Source organism: Mesoplodon densirostris, chromosome 4, assembly GCF_025265405.1.
Source record: "Mesoplodon densirostris isolate mMesDen1 chromosome 4, mMesDen1 primary haplotype, whole genome shotgun sequence".
Classification (NCBI taxonomy): Eukaryota; Metazoa; Chordata; class Mammalia; order Artiodactyla; family Ziphiidae; genus Mesoplodon; species Mesoplodon densirostris.
Window position 1 is genome coordinate 34169055 of NC_082664.1, and position 17349 is coordinate 34186403.

General features: G+C 39.4%; 1 protein-coding gene across 2 annotated transcripts in view; it reads right to left on the reverse strand.

The window, feature by feature from the left end:
* The window catches only part of SLC39A9 (solute carrier family 39 member 9), a 51147-nt gene extending 33879 nt beyond the window's left edge, over positions 1-17268 (reverse strand). The window contains exon 1 of one of the 2 annotated variants that reach the window (XM_060095934.1): positions 16466-17268. In XM_060095934.1, coding sequence (XP_059951917.1) covers positions 16466-16561 — 96 coding nt within the window. In that variant the 5' untranslated portion in view covers positions 16562-17268. The remainder of the gene's footprint in view (positions 1-16465) is intronic. The other variant, XM_060095935.1, reaches the window with a different exon arrangement.
* Positions 17269-17349: the final 81 nt, after the last annotated feature.

Genomic DNA, 17349 nt, shown 5'->3' on the forward strand with positions numbered 1-17349 from the left:
CCCCAGCTGCTGGGGCTGTTGCCTGCTGATGGCTTGCAGCTGAGTCCCTCTGCGATACTGCCCTTGGGTCAAAGGGAACTGGCTAGCCTCAAGTTATAGTCCCTGCCCCAGGGCAGTCCACATCCGATGACTAGCCCAGTTGGTGCTATGTGGAGGGAGGTACAAAGCCTCATCTCCTCGTCTCAGTTCAGAATATCTCAGAAGGGCCATCCAGCTTCAGAGCCTTCTGTGGGTTGATCTGAGGCCTCTAGGGCAACTGAACGACAGTTCAACTTCTCCATCTGCTTAATTCTGCTCATTCTTTCACAGGTGTTACTCCCAAGAGCACTCCCCAATAAACTTCCTGCATGCAAATCTTCTCAGAGTCTGTTTTCTGGGGAACCCAACCTAAGACACTGACAAAGCGCTTGTATTTGAAATATAAAGAATGAATACAACTCAGTAAGAGACAAAATTAAAATTAAAAAATAAAACGGGTAAAACACTGAACAGATACTTCACAAAAGATATATGAATGGCCAGAAAGCCCATGAAAAGGTGCTCAATATCATTTAAGGATCATGAAAGTCCAAATTTAAACTACAGTGAGATACCTCTTCACACCCACTAGAACGGCTAAAATTAAAAAGACTGACAACACTAAATGATGGCAAGGATACAGAGCAACTGGAACTCTCATACATTGTTGGTGAGAGCATAAAATGGTACAACCACTTTGGAAAACTGGTCATCTTCTATAAGGTTAAACCAGCAATTCCACTTTGGGGTATTTACCAAGAGAAATGAAAGCAAATGTCCCCACCAAAATTTGTATAAGAATGCTCAGAGAAGCTTTATCCATAATAGCCATAATCTGAATCAGATGTACAGCAATAGCAGAATGGATAAACAAACCGTGGTATACTTACACAATGGAATACTAATCAGTAACAAAAAGGAAAAAATGACTGCTTCATACAGCAACATGAATCCCAAAAACATCACCCCAATGTTTGAAAGGCCTTACACAAAGAGAGCATGTACTGAGTCCATTTATATGAAGTTTAAAAGCAGGCCAAACTATCTATGGCAATAGAAATCAGAACAGCGGCTGCTTCTGGCAGGAGGGTTACACAGTGGCAGAAGAGACTAACTGGAAAATGGCACCAGGTTATTTTTTTAGGATGATGGAAGTGTTCTAAATCTTGATTGGGATGTGAGTTACATTTATATACATTTGTCACATTTCAGTAAACTGTATTAAGATTTGTACCTTTTACTCTATAAAATTATCTGGAGAGTAATTTACTCAGCCAGGACCTCTGAAAGGATTCATTTCAGAACTATTCAATTTTAACAAGGTGTCTTCATGGCAGTTTTTCGAAACCAAGGTCAGAGGTCTATGAAGAATACCAAAAACCACTTTCAAAATGTTTTCTTGGGGAATTCCCTGGTGGCCTAGTGGTTAGGATTCTGGGCTTTCACTGCCATGGCCTGGGTTCAATCCTTGGTTGGGGAACTGAGATCCTGCAAGCTACGTGCTGCGGCCGAAAAAAAATTTCTTTTTTTCTTAATCTAATTTGTCATTCAGATAGTCCTTAAAAATCATTCACCAGGGCTTCCCTGGTGGTGCAGTGGTTGGGAGTCCGCCTGCCGATGCAGGGGACACGGGTTCGTGCCCCGGTCTGGGAGGATCCCCGTGAGCCATGGCCGCTGAGCCTGCGCGTCCGGAGCCTGTGCTCTGCAATGGGAGAGGCCACAACAGTGAGAGGCCCGCATACCGCCAAAAAAAATCATTCACCAGAATTTTATGTAAATAACTGCATGAAGAAACCAGTGGTGTTTACAATTGTGGATCAATTCACAAGGCACTTACCAGGTGCTTCATTATATTCTACGCTGGAGTCACATGAAGCACTAGATTGAGACAAGTTTTAAAAGCAGGAGCAGAAGAGTTTTTGAGGCTTGCATACCACAAAATCAAGGTGCTGAAATAGTCCCATTTAAGAGGACTGAGGGATACATACCATCCAGAATAACTATGGACACTACCAAAAACAAAAACTTCAAATCCATAAAGAAAGTAAAAAATAATTCTCCTAAAATGCTGCCTTTTAAATTTTAAGTAATTTAAAATAATCTAATATTTTCAGATATTCTTGTTTCCAAGATGAAATTACTTATAATTCCATTCACTTATTTACATGGACCAGATTTCTGAACATTATCTATCCCAACAGATTTTATAAGAATTTCCCAAAGGCCCAAGCTAGAAAACAGTCAAATCTCCATGTGTAGCTAATATCATTACAAAAAAATTATGGTAAATCTTTAAAGTACATAGTCATGAAATTACTCTTCTTTGTTAATCATGTATGAACAATTAAATGCTCTCAGCTGAAGGAATGTGAACAGGAGCCTGGTCCAAATTTTTAGAAAGACAGTAAAAATTTTTATTAATCTTTAGACACATACTTTTCAAAGTGTGATACTAGCTAACAAAGGTATCAACATGGAATCCAAGTTTCAGAACCGGAAGAAATTTAAGAAATGATCCTTGCTCTATGAAGATGGAGAATCAAAAGCCAAAAATGAGGGATGATTTGCCCAAGATCACACAGCTAGGCTAGTTAGTGTACAGGCATGATTAGATGTGACATCGTACTCTGCTGCCCTGTGCATTCCAAGACAATGTCCCTCATATGGCACAAGACATAAATCCATTACATAAAATTTACCTCTAAAAAAAAAGATAAAATCCAATCACACAATCTCTTGAAATAGTGTGTCAGAAAAATCCCTTAGCAACATCAAGAGGAAAACCAAAATTACAATTTGTTATAACTGTTCTCTGTTGACATTTTCTAAAGGTCTGTGGCAAAATGAGAAATAACGACAATGTAATGAGCTTTTCATAACATTTTATTTCTTCATTGTAGAGGACTATTCTTTATTCTAAGATTATGTCCTACATACTCTTTTATGTTAAAATGTTCTTTCTTTTAAGAAATGATGGTGACAATAGTTTTTGGGTTTTAGTGTCCTCACTTGGCAAAATTAAAGCAGGCAATCCTTTATCAATTCTCCTGAATTTCAAATGTATTACTGACCTGTGAAATCCAAAAGCCTGGAAAACCCTGATCTACAACAGTGTAAGCATGAGATCTGTATTACAATACCATAAAAAATGTCAGAAAAAAAAGAATTTGAGAATTTGTAAAAAAGAGATCATTGAGGTAAACTTGAGTAAATCATCTAGCTTTGTAATATTTCCTCTGAGGAGAGGCAGTGAGAGCTAAAATTACTGTATTATGTTTTCAGTCTATTTTGAAATTAAAGCACATTTATTTACCAAATGAAGTTAAACCTCCTATGTTTAACTAAGTTAACTAAATTAAACAAACCGATGTTTGTTCCTGGAACTCCTTACCCCAGAACTTTAAGTTCTATGAAGGCAGAAACTTTTGTTTTTAATTTCCTGCTGAATACTCAGTTTATAGAACAGTATCTGGCACATAACAGATTCTCCCCTAAACACATACTAAGAGAATGAATTAAATGCCCAGCACCATGCAAGGCACTGGGGACTCGGTACCTGCCACTCCACTGGCCTTTAATATCAACAAATATACGAATGTACTGGAACCTCTTTAGAATACTTGTGCTGGGAAATAGGCCTAACAAGTCCCTTAAAAGCATAACCATATCTAGAATTTTCAGTGGTTATTTCACTCAGAATTTATCCTTTGGCTCAAGGGGTATTAAAGTACATATAATGAAGAACCATAATAGGATTCCATCACAGTAAATGTGAGGCAATGCTGTCGTCTGTCTCATTCATGCAAATACCTTAAATGACAACTGTTTTATTTCCAAGGAGCTCAAAACCTTGTTTCAATCTTCAGCACTGTTTCAAGCGCTGTTCAGTCACTGTTTCAATCTTCAGCAAAGCGATGTAAAGATTATTTATTCTACATAACTTTCATCAGCTTGATAAATGTGTACTAACTTTCTTACAGCAACCTAATTATAGAGGCAACACATGTGATGAAAAAAAAAGTCAACAGTCAAAAAAATAGGCATAATTGTCAAGGGTTATAGTTTCAATTCTTAAAAAAATTTTTTAACTACCTAAATCATTTTAGACTCAATCTTATTTATTTCAAGCACTTGAGATGTGGCTCCATGTTATTTGTACAGCTGTATTCTTTCACACAACTTCACAACTTGTTATTTAATCTCAAAACTATGTACACGTCAAAGTTAAAATGCTGACATTTTGCTTATGGTTCCCTCCTTTGCTTATGGTAAATCCCTAAAAGGGTGTATTTAAATGAAGAACTACAAATTACAAGTGTAGGTCCAAGATGAAAAGAGTTTCCAAAGCAATAGTTTCTGGTGGAGAAATGAAATATTTGCTCAAGAGAGGCATGAACTGTGCAATACCATTCATTTTATGATATCTCATTTTACAGTTTCACATCTGTAGTCTGACTAAGCCGAAGGATTGACCAGAAGTATTAATTAAAACAACCGTTTGTATTCAATGCCATTAGCTATCAGTGCAGTGCAAAGCTTTGAAATCAGTTTAGTTTTCTTGGCAGACACCAAGGTAGTTAAATGGTTTTTCTTTCCTTGCTCATAGAAGCAGTCAGTAAATTGTTTCGTTCAACTAAACACATGCTGATAATTTTAAAAGCTTTTAATACTGAAGATTGTTTATTTCAATCTCCCTTATACCATGTTCATGTTAGTTCTGAAAGCATCAACTATAGCTTCCTAAAAAATCAAAGATGCATCTCATGTTATGAGACTGATCTCTTCAAAGCTCCAGGCACTGAAGAGATGAAATATCATAGGGCATGCAGTAACTCTTGTTCAAGCAACAAAGGCTTTCTTTCTCCATATTCTTACAAATAAGCCTGCTTCAAGGAGATACTTCCTAATGTCAATTTAACTGCTACATTATCTGCTGCTAAGTGTCAGTAACAGATAACGAAGAAAACTCAAATATGAACTCAATTCTTCAAGTCCTTACAACTGAGGCAAGATGCCAAAAAGCTTCCTGCCTCTAAGTAGTGGCTCTGTGATACTGAGCAAGTTCAATATCCTTCAGGGCCGCCACTACTACTGCGATCATGTGGGAGTATGACGTTAGCAAATTTAGCACAGAGTAGTTGTCATTCTTACTTATCTTCAGCCTCATCAGGAGCACGCAGTAAATGCTTCTAAGCCCCCCCTCCACAAAAATCACAAAACAGAACCCAGATACTTGGACAGAAGTTCAAGTGAACAATGCTACCACAGTTACCATTATGCCAGTGGCATATAGGCTTCCCCTTTCCTAACTCATTTGACATACAGGTTAAGGACAAGCAATACTCTATTGATGCCACTTCCTTCAATCTTGGAAAACAAGACTAACTTGTCTTTCTGTATGAATCCTTTCTAAAAATAAAAGGAAATCCCATAAGATTGTTCGATGTGACTACAAAAACAAAAACCCGTGGATGCATGGGAAAGACCTGGGAAAACACTGGCAATGAAATATTATATTATTAATACATAAGTTTGATTGAACTGAGAAAATTAAAATAATAAACTACATTTTCTCTATCAAATTAGAAAAGTTTTAAAAATTAAAAATGATAGTACTCAGTGTTTGGGAGAACACAGTATCATTTGCATTTGTTGAAAAAAAATGCATTAAAAAAAAAAACTGTTGGGCTTCCCTGGTGGCGCAGTGGTCGCGAGTCCACCTGCCAATGCAGGGGACGTGAGTTCGTGCCCCGGTCCAGGAGGATCCCACATGCCGCAGAGCGGCTGGGCCCGTGAGCCATGGCCGCTGAGCCTGTGCGTCCGGAGCCTGTGCACCGCAACGGGAGAGGCCACAGCAGTGGGAGGCCCACGCACCACAAAAAAAAACACAAAAAAACAAACAAAAAAAACCACTGTTAATATAGATGGAGAGCCTTCTTGAAGATGTTTATGCTCTTTAATCCTGTCATTCTACCCTTGAGGAAATAATCTGAAATATGGTCATAGCATTAGACACAAAAATATTCATTTAACACTATTATCATAGCAAAAACTTGAAAACAAATTAAATGCATAGTAAGAATTTCTGTATATAAAATAACTGAACGTAATGAAGACATTAAAAAGTGCCTTATAGGGGACTTCCCTGGTGGCGCAGTGGTTAAGAATCTGCCTGCCAAGGCAGGGGACACGGGTTCGAGCCCTAGTCCGGGAAGATCCCACATGCCGTGGAGCAACGAAGCCCATGCGCCACAACTATGGAGCCTGCACTCTACAGCCCATGAGCCACAACTACTGAGCCCACGTGCCACAACTACTGAAGCCCGCCACGCCTAGATCCTGTGCTCCACAACAGAGAAGCCACCACAATGAGAAGTCTGCGCACCGCAACTAAGAGTAGCCCCCACTTGCAGCAACTAGAGAAAGCCTACATGCATCAACGAAGACCCGGTACAGCCAAAAAAAAAAGAAAAGTGCCTATAGGGAATTCCCTGGTGGTCCAGTGGTTAGGAGTTGGCACTTCCACTGCCAACGGCCCAGGTTCAATCCCTGGATCCCACAAGCCACGCAGCATGCCCCCCGCCCCAAAAAAGTGCCTAGAACATGTTTTTAATAATAAAGGAAAGTGTTTATAATTACCAGGTAAAAGAAGGGGAAATGTAAGTTTATACATATACCACATAATCAACCATATTAAAAATGCAAACAAATAGAAAAAAAAGAATGAAAAGAAACAAAAATGTTACTAGTGATTCTCACTGGACAGTGGGATAATGGATGATTTTATTTTCCTTTTACACATTATCATACTTTTAAAATTTGCCACAAAGAATCCCTATTATATAGCCAGGCTTAAAAAATTTTTTTTTGTTCATTTAATTAGAGGCTATATATAAACAGTGGCTTTGAACTTAGTAAACCCTGAGGCTCAGTTTCCTCATCTATAAACAGGATAAGAATTCTTCCCTTTCAAGGTTACTGTTAAAATCAGTGCAGAACTTGACACGAGTTGATACTGTAGCTACTGTTATTATTAATTATTATACTGTGGTGGGCTTAGAGAGCACAGTGCCCTTAATATGCACGTAGAGATGTTTTCCCCTTTACCAAGTGGTTCTAAACACGTAGTAACACTTCAAATTACTACAGAACACTTAGGTTTTGTAGTAATTTGAAATGTTCTTCAGTCTCCCCCTTGTTGTCATGCTGTGACTTATTTCCTCTACTTGTTGCCCCACCCCTTCTAGTTTGCTCTACCTACTTTACAGAGAGCTTAGAAATCAGACAGTCCAGCCCAGAGGATTGAGACTGGCAGTTCAAAACATAGGGGTTTTTTTGTTTTGTTTTGTTTTGTTTTTGGCTGTGTTGGGTTTTTGTTAATGCACGCGGGCTTTCTCTAGTTGCAGCGAGCGGGGGCTACACTTCGTTGCAGTGTGCAGGCTTCTCATTGCAGTGGCTTCTCTTGTTGCAGAGCACGGGCTCTAGGCACACGGGCTTCAGTAGTTGCAGCACATGGGCTCAGTAGTTGCGGCACGTGTGCCATAGAGCACAGGCTCAGTAGTTGTGGCACACGGGCTTAGTTGCTCCGTGGCATGTGGGATCTTCCCGGACCAGGGATCGAACCCATGTCCCCTGCATTGGCAGGAAGATTCTTTACCACTGCGCCACCAGGGAAGCCCAAAACACAGGTTTTTTGACCCACACAGCAACGCAATAATATTTGAATTAGTAGCCAAAGTATAAAATTTAGAAGATCCATATAAGAATCCAGATTTCCAACTTCTGAAAAGTAAGAAGATTTGGCAACAGCAGGGCTGGTGGCATCAAATGGCACGTGCTCTTCTGTGCCACAGTTGACCACGGTTCTCACGACTCCCTTAGACTCCCAGGCACTGACACTGGAGGTTAGCTGCCACACATCATGACACTTGGACCATTTTATCTTCCTCCAGGCCTGATTCACTGTTCAGCCTCAATACTTATATGATTTTATGACCCGTTGCCTAGCTGTATTAGTCAGGGTTCAATCAAGAAATGGAAATCATAAAGTAATTTGAACCAGAAAAATTTAATACAAAGAGTAACTATAAAAGGGGACTGGAATAATGAGAAATTAACCAGTAAGAAAGAACTCTAAAGAACATAAGAACTGCAGCTAAAAGGAGCGGTGACTACCTAGGACCAAAATAAGATTTGCTCAAAGAAGAGGTCTCATAAGGGTTGAGATCCAAACTCTGCTGGAGAGGGCATGGCTGGGGCTCAATGAACAGCAGTAAACCATCTGGGACCAATTCCGAGGTATATGCGTGGTGGTGGGGTTTCCCTAGACCAAGCAATGCTTGGACACCAGTAGGGTGTCCCACAATCCAGTTCAATTCTAACACTACCCAGAAATAGCATCAGGTCCTACAAGACTGGCCCCCTGCCATTTCAGATGCCAGTTCAAAGTCCAGGTTGTTACCAGTGCTTCTGACCAACTAGCTGTAAATCGGAGGTTCCTTGGGTTCAATTAATTGGCTAGAGTAGCTCACAGAACTCAGAAAAACATCTTACCTACTAGATTACCTGTTTATTATAAAAGAATATAACTCAAGAATAGCCAGATATAAGAGATTCAGAGGCAAGGTATGGGGAAAGGTCACGGAGCTTCCATGCTCTCTGAGCATGCAACTCTCCCAGCACCTCCATGTGTTCACCAAACCAGATCTCCAAACCCTATCCTTTGGGGTTTTATGGAGGCTTCATTACATAGGCATGATTGATTAAATCACTGGCCACTGACGATTCATTCAACCTCCATCCCCTTTCCCCTCCCGGGTGGGACTGTTAAGTTCCAACCCTTGGAATCATGTGGTTGGTTCTCCAGGTGACAAGCCCCCATCCTTAGGTTACCTAATGGCTTTCCAAAAGTCACCTAATTGACATAATAAGACACCTTGATGGCTCTTATCATTTAGGAAATTCCAAGGGTTTTAGGAACTCTGTGCCAGGAAAAGGAGGAAAAGCAAATACATACTTCTTCTTATAAATCACAATATCACAAGCAGAGAAGTTTCTGTGGTGCCACACTAGTGTTAACTCACTGGAAATCTGTACTCTAGGGTGTTGGGAAAACTGTTCATGGGAAAGTGTATCACCAGAGAGAGAGACTCTCCTATAAAACCACCCAAGATGGGGTTGCCAGTGGGAACTCCTGACTGCTGGGTGCTGGAGAAGCTGTGTGCTCAGCAGGAGTCTGGGGCTTTGAAAGCCACCTGCAGTGCAGAAGCTGGACACTGGTGAGGCTGGCTGTGCTACAAGAATCAAGTCACCTAGGAGGCCTGCTGAGCAAGCATGCCAGAACCAAGAGGGAAAACCCCTTCTCCTTACAACTTCTCTCCAGTATCCTCTACTGACAAAGCTTAACATTGTGCCAGCTGGCAAAGGAAAAATATTTGAAGGGCCCACATCCATTTTTGCAGCGTAGCTAATGAAGAGTGAATTTGGAGCTGAGAGGCAATACATTGATAACTGGCACACAAGCTTACTAAAATTACATAAAAATGGGCTTCCCTGGTGGCGCAGTGGTTGAGAGTCTGCCTGCCGATGCAGGGGATATGGGTTCGTGCCCCGGTCCGGGAAGATCCCACATGCCGCGGAGCGGCTGGGCCCGTGAGCCATGGCCGCTGAGCCTGCGCGTCCAGAGCCTGTGCTCCGCAATGGGAGAGGCCACAACAGTGAGAGGCCCGCGGACCGCAAAAAAAAAAATTACATAAAAAGATACACAGGAGCCAAGTGAGAGCCAAGAACAGTAGACAGCAAGTAAAATGGTTGCTCTTAAGGCTATCTATTTAGCTAATCAGAGATTTTTCTGGTCCTTTAGATTGCTGGGGCTTCTGGATGGACAAGTTCTGCATAACAGAGGTGCTATCAATATTCTTTTCCTTCACCTCTATTAATAATAATATTCACTAAGTACTTACTAAGCCAGGCACATTCAATTATAATCACCTTACATATATATTAACTCATTTAATCCTCACAATAATCCTATAAGGTAGATACTTCTATTATCCCCACTTAGTACAACAGAGGCAGCGAAAGTTCAAGTAATTTGTCCAGGCTCACAAAGCCAGCAAATGGCAGAGCCATGATCTGAACCTACACAGTTTAGCTCCAGAATCTATACTCTTAAGCACCATGCTAAACTGCTTCTCTATAAAACCTAAATACCGTATGCTAACACATATATATGGAATTTAAGGAAAAAAATGTCATGAAGAACCTAGGGGTAAGACAGGAATAAAGACACAGACCTACTAGAGAATGGACTTGAGGATATGGGGAGGGGGAAGGGTAATCTGTGACAAAGCGAGAGAGGGGCATGGACATATATTCACTACCAAACGTAAGGTAGATAGCTAGTGGGAAGCAGCCGCATAGCATAGGGAGATCAGCTCGGTGCTTTGTGACCACCTGGAGTGGGGGGATAGAGAGGGTGGGAGGGAGGGAGACGCAAGAGGGAAGAGATATGGGAACATATGTATATGTATAACTGATTCACTTTGTTATAAAGCAGAAACTAACATACCATTGTAAAGCAATTATACTCCAATAAAGATTAAAAAAAACCCTATTTCATTGTTTCATCTTTTGCTTTTAGCACCTGTCTTCTTTCCCCAACTTGCCTTTGTCAAATGCATAAAGAATTAATGAAAGGAACATATACAACAAGGTGCAGAAGCTAGGGTATAATTTTTTGGTTAATAGAAAACTGACCTCCAGATAAATACAGGGTTCACAATCGATTGTTTAATGTAATTATCTAGTAGTTAACCCCAAGATCCTGTCCCTTAAAAATCCATATAATCAGGGCAGAGGAATTTGCAGACCAACTAATACCTGCTTCTACTGCAATGAAGTTAGACATTGAATATTAGTATTAAAGGAGAATTGAGATTTTTATAATTCCATCATAAGTTTTAAGAAATACCTGTACTCATGGTTAGCATTACTACTTATTACTTGGAATTCCACACTGAGCTACAGAGGCTCTTAAACTTCACTGTCATTCAACAAAGTCTCACATCTAAATTCTTCAATGAGAGGAGAGGTTAAGACTGTCATACAGAAGCATTCTGAATCCATTTCAGGTCTTCTTCCCTCAAAAAGGATGTCAATTCTTGAAGAGCACAATTTAGAATGACTAAACTATGAAGATATCGAGATATCGAGTGTGAAGTTAATCTTGAATAGTTTAAAATGAGAACTGCTTCAGATTCCAATTTGGCAGGTGCTAATTTAAAGGGCATCTAAGACATATTCAGTCTTTCTTATAGGTTTCAATGGTATTCAGAGATTGTTTACCTCAGTAGTTTTAATTCTGCTATACTGAGTAAGCACAGGCATGAGATGTACTCTGGAAGGTAAAATGTCAGTGATGCAAGATATTCCTAGTTGGAGGAGCTAAAGGTGCCGATTTAGAGCCATAATATTTTCATTCCTTCTTTACAATGTTCATTAGGAAAGAAAATATCATCTAATGGTCAAGTGCTTTGGACTGGTAATCAAACTGACTTAGTTCAAATCCCACCTCTACCAGGTATGTGATGTCTTCAAGCCTGAGTATCTATCTCATAGTCTCATCCTGAGGACTAAACAAGATAATGCACATCATTGCCTGGTATGTAGAAGGAGCTCAATACGCATTAACTATTATTAATATTATTATGCAGATAAATTTCAATGATGTTTATCCATATAACTTTTTCAGGAAAATAATATTGAATCAGATTGCATCTAGACTTTGATTCAAACTTAGCTTTATCAAGCAAAGATACTTATGAGACAATAACATTATAAGACAATAATCTGAGGGAAGACAAAGTTACTGATTGCTTTCCAGATATGGATAAACTACAGAGAATTCAAAGTTTCAAAGTCTGAAATTTAGAAATGAAATTCCAAACAACTGTAAAATCTATTGTATTACCATAAAAGAATAAGAGGTTAATACACCAGAAAATGCAAAAGTCCTTACAAATGCAATTTTCTCAAATCTATTTTAAAAATAATCAATTGTCAGAGAAAAAACATACTGAACATATTCGTTCTTTAGACACAAACCTTTGATTTGGTGGTAACTCAAAGAGCCAAAGAGATTTATTATGAATGAGTCAGTTGTTATCATTAGACACAAAATAAAAACTTTAACACATGAAAAACAAAACAAAGCTTAAAATGAGAATAAGTATAATGAAGAAGAGAAAGTTAACTACTAAGAAAAATACTATAAAGCAGGGAGACCAAAGGAAAAGTCCCGGCCTCTCCAAATGAAACATTCATGGTGAACAGGAATGCCAACCCCTGAACAAGACTTTTTGGATTCCAAATTGCTGAGAAGTTTCATGATTTGGGGGGGGGGGGGAGTTTACCCCTTAATAGAAGTCTGCTCCAAAATAAAAGGTTTAAAAATTATAATTTAGAACAAAGCTATAAAAATGAAAATCTTAAAACAGTTTTTACAATCAGTACTGAGAATAATCCTCAGTGTTTTTTAAAGTTCTTATTATGTTCCGGATACAGTGTTAAGCCCTGTGCTTATGTTATTTCCTTATATCCTCACAACAATCCTATAAAGTCGTTTAAGAGAAGAGTTGGATGTTAAACAGCTTGCTCAAGCAGTGACACTGATTTTGACCTACACTACCCGTCTCAGACAGTTCCTTTTGAAATTAGTGCATTACTAATTACCTTAAAAACTTTACTGAAGTAAGAATAGCACTACTTTCATCTGCATATCTATGGATCTATACTGTTTCAACACATGAAAAATGTGGCATTATAATCCAAACTGGTCTGTAACAAGAAAAGTACAAAATGAGAGAAAGCCTTCAAAAAGTTTTATAGCAATATGATATTTACATTTATAGGAGTAATTGTATGTCTGTTAAATCTCACAGTACTGCATTTGGGCTTGTATTTTGTATGCTTTTTTTTTTTAAATTATTTGTTTTATTTTTGGCTGTGTTAGGTCTTCGTTGCTGAGCACGGGCTTTCTCTAGTTGCAGCGAGCAGGGGCTACTCTTCGTTGAGGTGCACGGGCTTCTCACTGTGGTGGCTTCTCTTGTTGCGGAGCACGGGCTCTAGGCGTGTGGGCTTTAGTAGTTGTGGCGCACAGGCTTAGCTGCTCTGGGAGTGTGGGATCTTCCCGGACCAGGGCTTGAACCTGTGTCCCCTGCATTGGCAGGCAGATTCTTAACCACTGCGCCACCAGGGAAGCCCTGTATGCCTTTTTTCCACTTCATTTTCTTAGTATTTCATTTCCACAAGTATATTGCTCTGCAATGGAATGGAAGTTAAACAAAAACTGGCATGCACCAGAGAATTTGAGGAGTGCTGCCCTAGAGCTCTGGTGCAAACACTTTGCTTTCCCAGCTCTGTGACAAAGAGGAGACGTGCTCAGGTAAATGACAATCCCCAGACCATAAGTGTAAAATCTCACTCTGGCCATCATTTATATCTAAACTTCATTCCTCAATCAGGGCACCTGATAAGCCAGGTTTATCCTAGGTAATGTTAAGTTGCAGGCTCTCAACCTACTTATGTAGCATTTTCATTTAGAGTCAAATAAAACTGCTCATTAACAACTGAATCTTAAAACACAATATAGTACTAAACTAGTGTGTCCAACTCTTTTATCCGACAAAACCTCATTTGTGTAAAGCATGTTTTGGCTGCCTTTACAAGTTTAATTTTTCTCCTGCCCATATGCTGAAGAAGAAAGCATCTTGATTATCAGTCACTTATAAATGCATTTGAGAATCAGAGATTTTGTTCCTTTGTTTTAGAAGTCATTTAGGCATAAGGAAGTTACAAAAGCATGAAGAAAGCTGGTTGGGGGGCAAGGCAGTGGAGAAAGTGACAAAAAAATCAATGCCATACAAACCTCTTGATGGTCAGATATGGTAGCTAGACACCACTGCTACAGCAATTTCAGACTACTTGATTTTAACTCATTTCTAAATACTAATCCTGCCATAATTAATGGCTTTATTGATCCTTTATTCCTGCTGAGAAATTCTGAAGAAAAAAGTTTTGAATGACAAAGCAACAGACAGATTAAGAACATGAACAAAAAGCATATCTTTTCATATAAATGAAAGTGAACTGCAAAATAAATTAGGTTTATTGGTCCTTTTATTTATAATAACTCCAGTCCCCAAGAAAAGCTAGACTCCTTAAAAAGAAAAGATGTTTAGTCAATGTAGGAGTTTGGGGAGCTATTCTCTAAGGGTAGAAACTGTGCTTCCTAGTCTCCATGAATGAAGTTTATTTTTTACACATTTATCATCTCTCTAGTTTCACAATACATTGATCTATAATAACAGTATAATTTGTCTAGAAAAAAAATGCTTAATTCCTAGGAGATAAAAATCACCAGCTGAATTCTAAAATGTCTTTAACTAAGTTATACATAACTTTTATTTTTGTCCTAACAGCTCAAAATGCAGTTACTGCTGTAATAATGAACAGATATTATGAATGATGATTTATAGCATTTCAAGACCTGCATCTGGAAAAAGACCATTCGATCATCCATTTAGAAAGCCATAAGTGACAATATCACACTAATTATCTTTATTAATAGCCTAGTTAATTACACCACTCACGTACACATTTCCTTCAGTGAGAAAAGAAGATAGCGTATACCTGCGTATTGCAAAAATCACTCAAGACAGTTTGAGAAAATACTGAAACTGGAAAAGGTCTAAGAATTTTATAGAAATAAAAAGTTCTATCAGTTCTTCATTTGAATTAATTATAATTCTTGATAAATGTTATCTCAATAAGTTTTTAAATATACAAACCAACTTAAACTTCACAAATGTCAGCCCTAATAATATCAACTCAATTCTACTGTAGTTATAAGAAAATATGATTTATGCCAGAGGAAAGATAGCAGGCTCACAAAGGACTGGGCAGGTAGGTAGCCCAAATGAGTAAAGTAGGCTTCACAACCAAGAAGGACCATGACAATCTACCACTACTCAGCTCTAGCCAACTGTTACCTTGAGGAATAAAGACAAAAACCAATAACAATAAAATTAACATTCTGCTAATCTAACAAAGTGGGCTAGATTTGGTACATGGGCTACCAGTTTGCTACCTCTGCCACAAGGGACAGAGTGGCTAAGAACTGCTCTGAGTCAGAAAAACCGAGACTGAAAAAACAGCTGTGACTCTAACACACTTGATGAACTCGTCCAAGTTACATTATCTAAGTGTCAGTCTCCTCATCTGTACCTCACTGGGTTTTTTAAATGAAATTAGGTAATGTATATGTTCAAAAAATTGTAGCTCAATGTTATCATTAGATGCTGAAAGGAACGGATAAAAAAAAGGAAACGGAAAAGGAGCAGCAGCAATTCAAGTCCCCCTTCTATCTGGCTGTGGGCTTTATTTCTCAAACTCATAATGCCTAGTTCCGCGTTCTTTCTCACCCACAGGTTATTTTCTTTACCAGCAATAAATGCCTCCTCTTCCCTCAGGTTTCCTCAAGGCCTACCTCACACCTCACCTATACCTTTCCTTTATATCAATACTTCAGGCCATTCTCCACTCCCCTTTTCTCTGAAAGCACTTTCAGAACTGGCAGTGAAACTATCTTACTGCTGAACCCCAAGGTATACTCAAGAAATCCTGAATGTAGTAGTTTTTCTCCCTCAATCTTTGAGCGCTATGCATGTTGTGAACTCCTTATGACAACCTGAAGAACCTATCTGCACTTTCATTGAACAATGCTTTCATCATTCTTCCCTGTTAATGTTTGTTCAAGTAATGATAAAGAATCGAAGAAATTAAACAAAATGTCAAACCATATTAACAAAAAATTCATTTCTATACAAACATTTGAAAACAACTTCAAAATCCCATTCAATGGTCTCCTTCTTTAAAAGGAAAAGTGACTTAAGAACAATCTAATTTAGTGTTTTTCTTACTTCATTCTTATTACAGGTATCCAAAAAAATACCTTTCCCCAAAAAGCTATGCTTGACTTTCTCAAAAAGAGAAGTTATATTGATTTCATCTCATATGGACAAACAACATTCTCCATTTATATTTTGATTGCAATCTAGAATCTTGATTCTTTGGAACTTCTGGGTATCAAAAGAACAGTATGGTGCCTCTCTCCCGTAAAATGCAGAGTCCCAAATTTTGGTATGCAACTTCAGCGAGTTCAGAGTATTCCAGAATCTTCAGTGGATCCACCCACCCCCGTTAAGAACTCTAGTGATGAAGAGGAGGTTTGTTTCTATTATTACATGTTATGCATCTTTCGAAAAGATAGTCTTCCTTAATAAGACCTTAAGCTCTGATATTAACTGGGGAAGCAGCTTCCCTTTACAACTGTCACTACTTCCTAGCTGCCATCCTGACAGCTAACAGAAAATTGAGAACTTCTTACCTCCGAGAAATTAACAGCCAAAGGAATGATTCCAGCCACGTAACATCCCACCAACATAGCCAGAGACAGCAGACTAATGGAGATGAAATCATCCATTCTGCCCTCCTTTATTCACCCACCACCAGACTACAAATTCTCGAGGCTTCGAAGGGTGCTTAGGTTCTTAAACGCGTGTGGTTGTTCAAAGACAACAAGTGGACTTTCAGTTCTTTGGTCCTCCCCACCGGCAGATGTGTTCACGAGGCACTTTTCTCTTGAACGTACCCGGAAACAGCCCCTTTTTGCTAATACTAGCACCAGAGAGAACTTTCAGCAATTTTAGGTCCCTGAACGTAAAATTTCCGATACCAGTCACTGGATTCCCGTGGGTTAACAGATGAGAAAAGTCAATGGGAAAATATGTGAGTGAGCGATTTCTTCAGTCGTCGGAATAAGGGTAGCACAATGGGCCTACTTCCTCCACGAACAGCGTTTCAGACGGCAGCAGAAAAGGACGAAAACCCAAGCGAACTTTTTCGTTCTTCCAGCGGCCCTATCTCCCCGGGGCCGCCCCGCCTGTGATCCTCAGGCTGGTCTGGGACCAGCCCACCAATCCCGGCAAACTCTCTTCCGAGTCTAGAATGAGGAAAGGAGTCCTGCAGATTTCTAACGATGGGCCTTACGGGTTCAGCAGCGAAGCTGATACAAAGCTGTCTCTGCCCTATCCCCAGTGCTGCCCATGTTACTCCACTCCGCTGGGCCTTGAGCCGGAGCCACCGATACTACAGCTGCCATGGCCGCCAAGTGGCACCTCTTCCTTACCCCACTTCCGGATTGCCTTACCACCCCCTCCTTTAGAAGGGTACTTCCGGGTTACAACTGACCTATGCCCCGGGATTCTTATA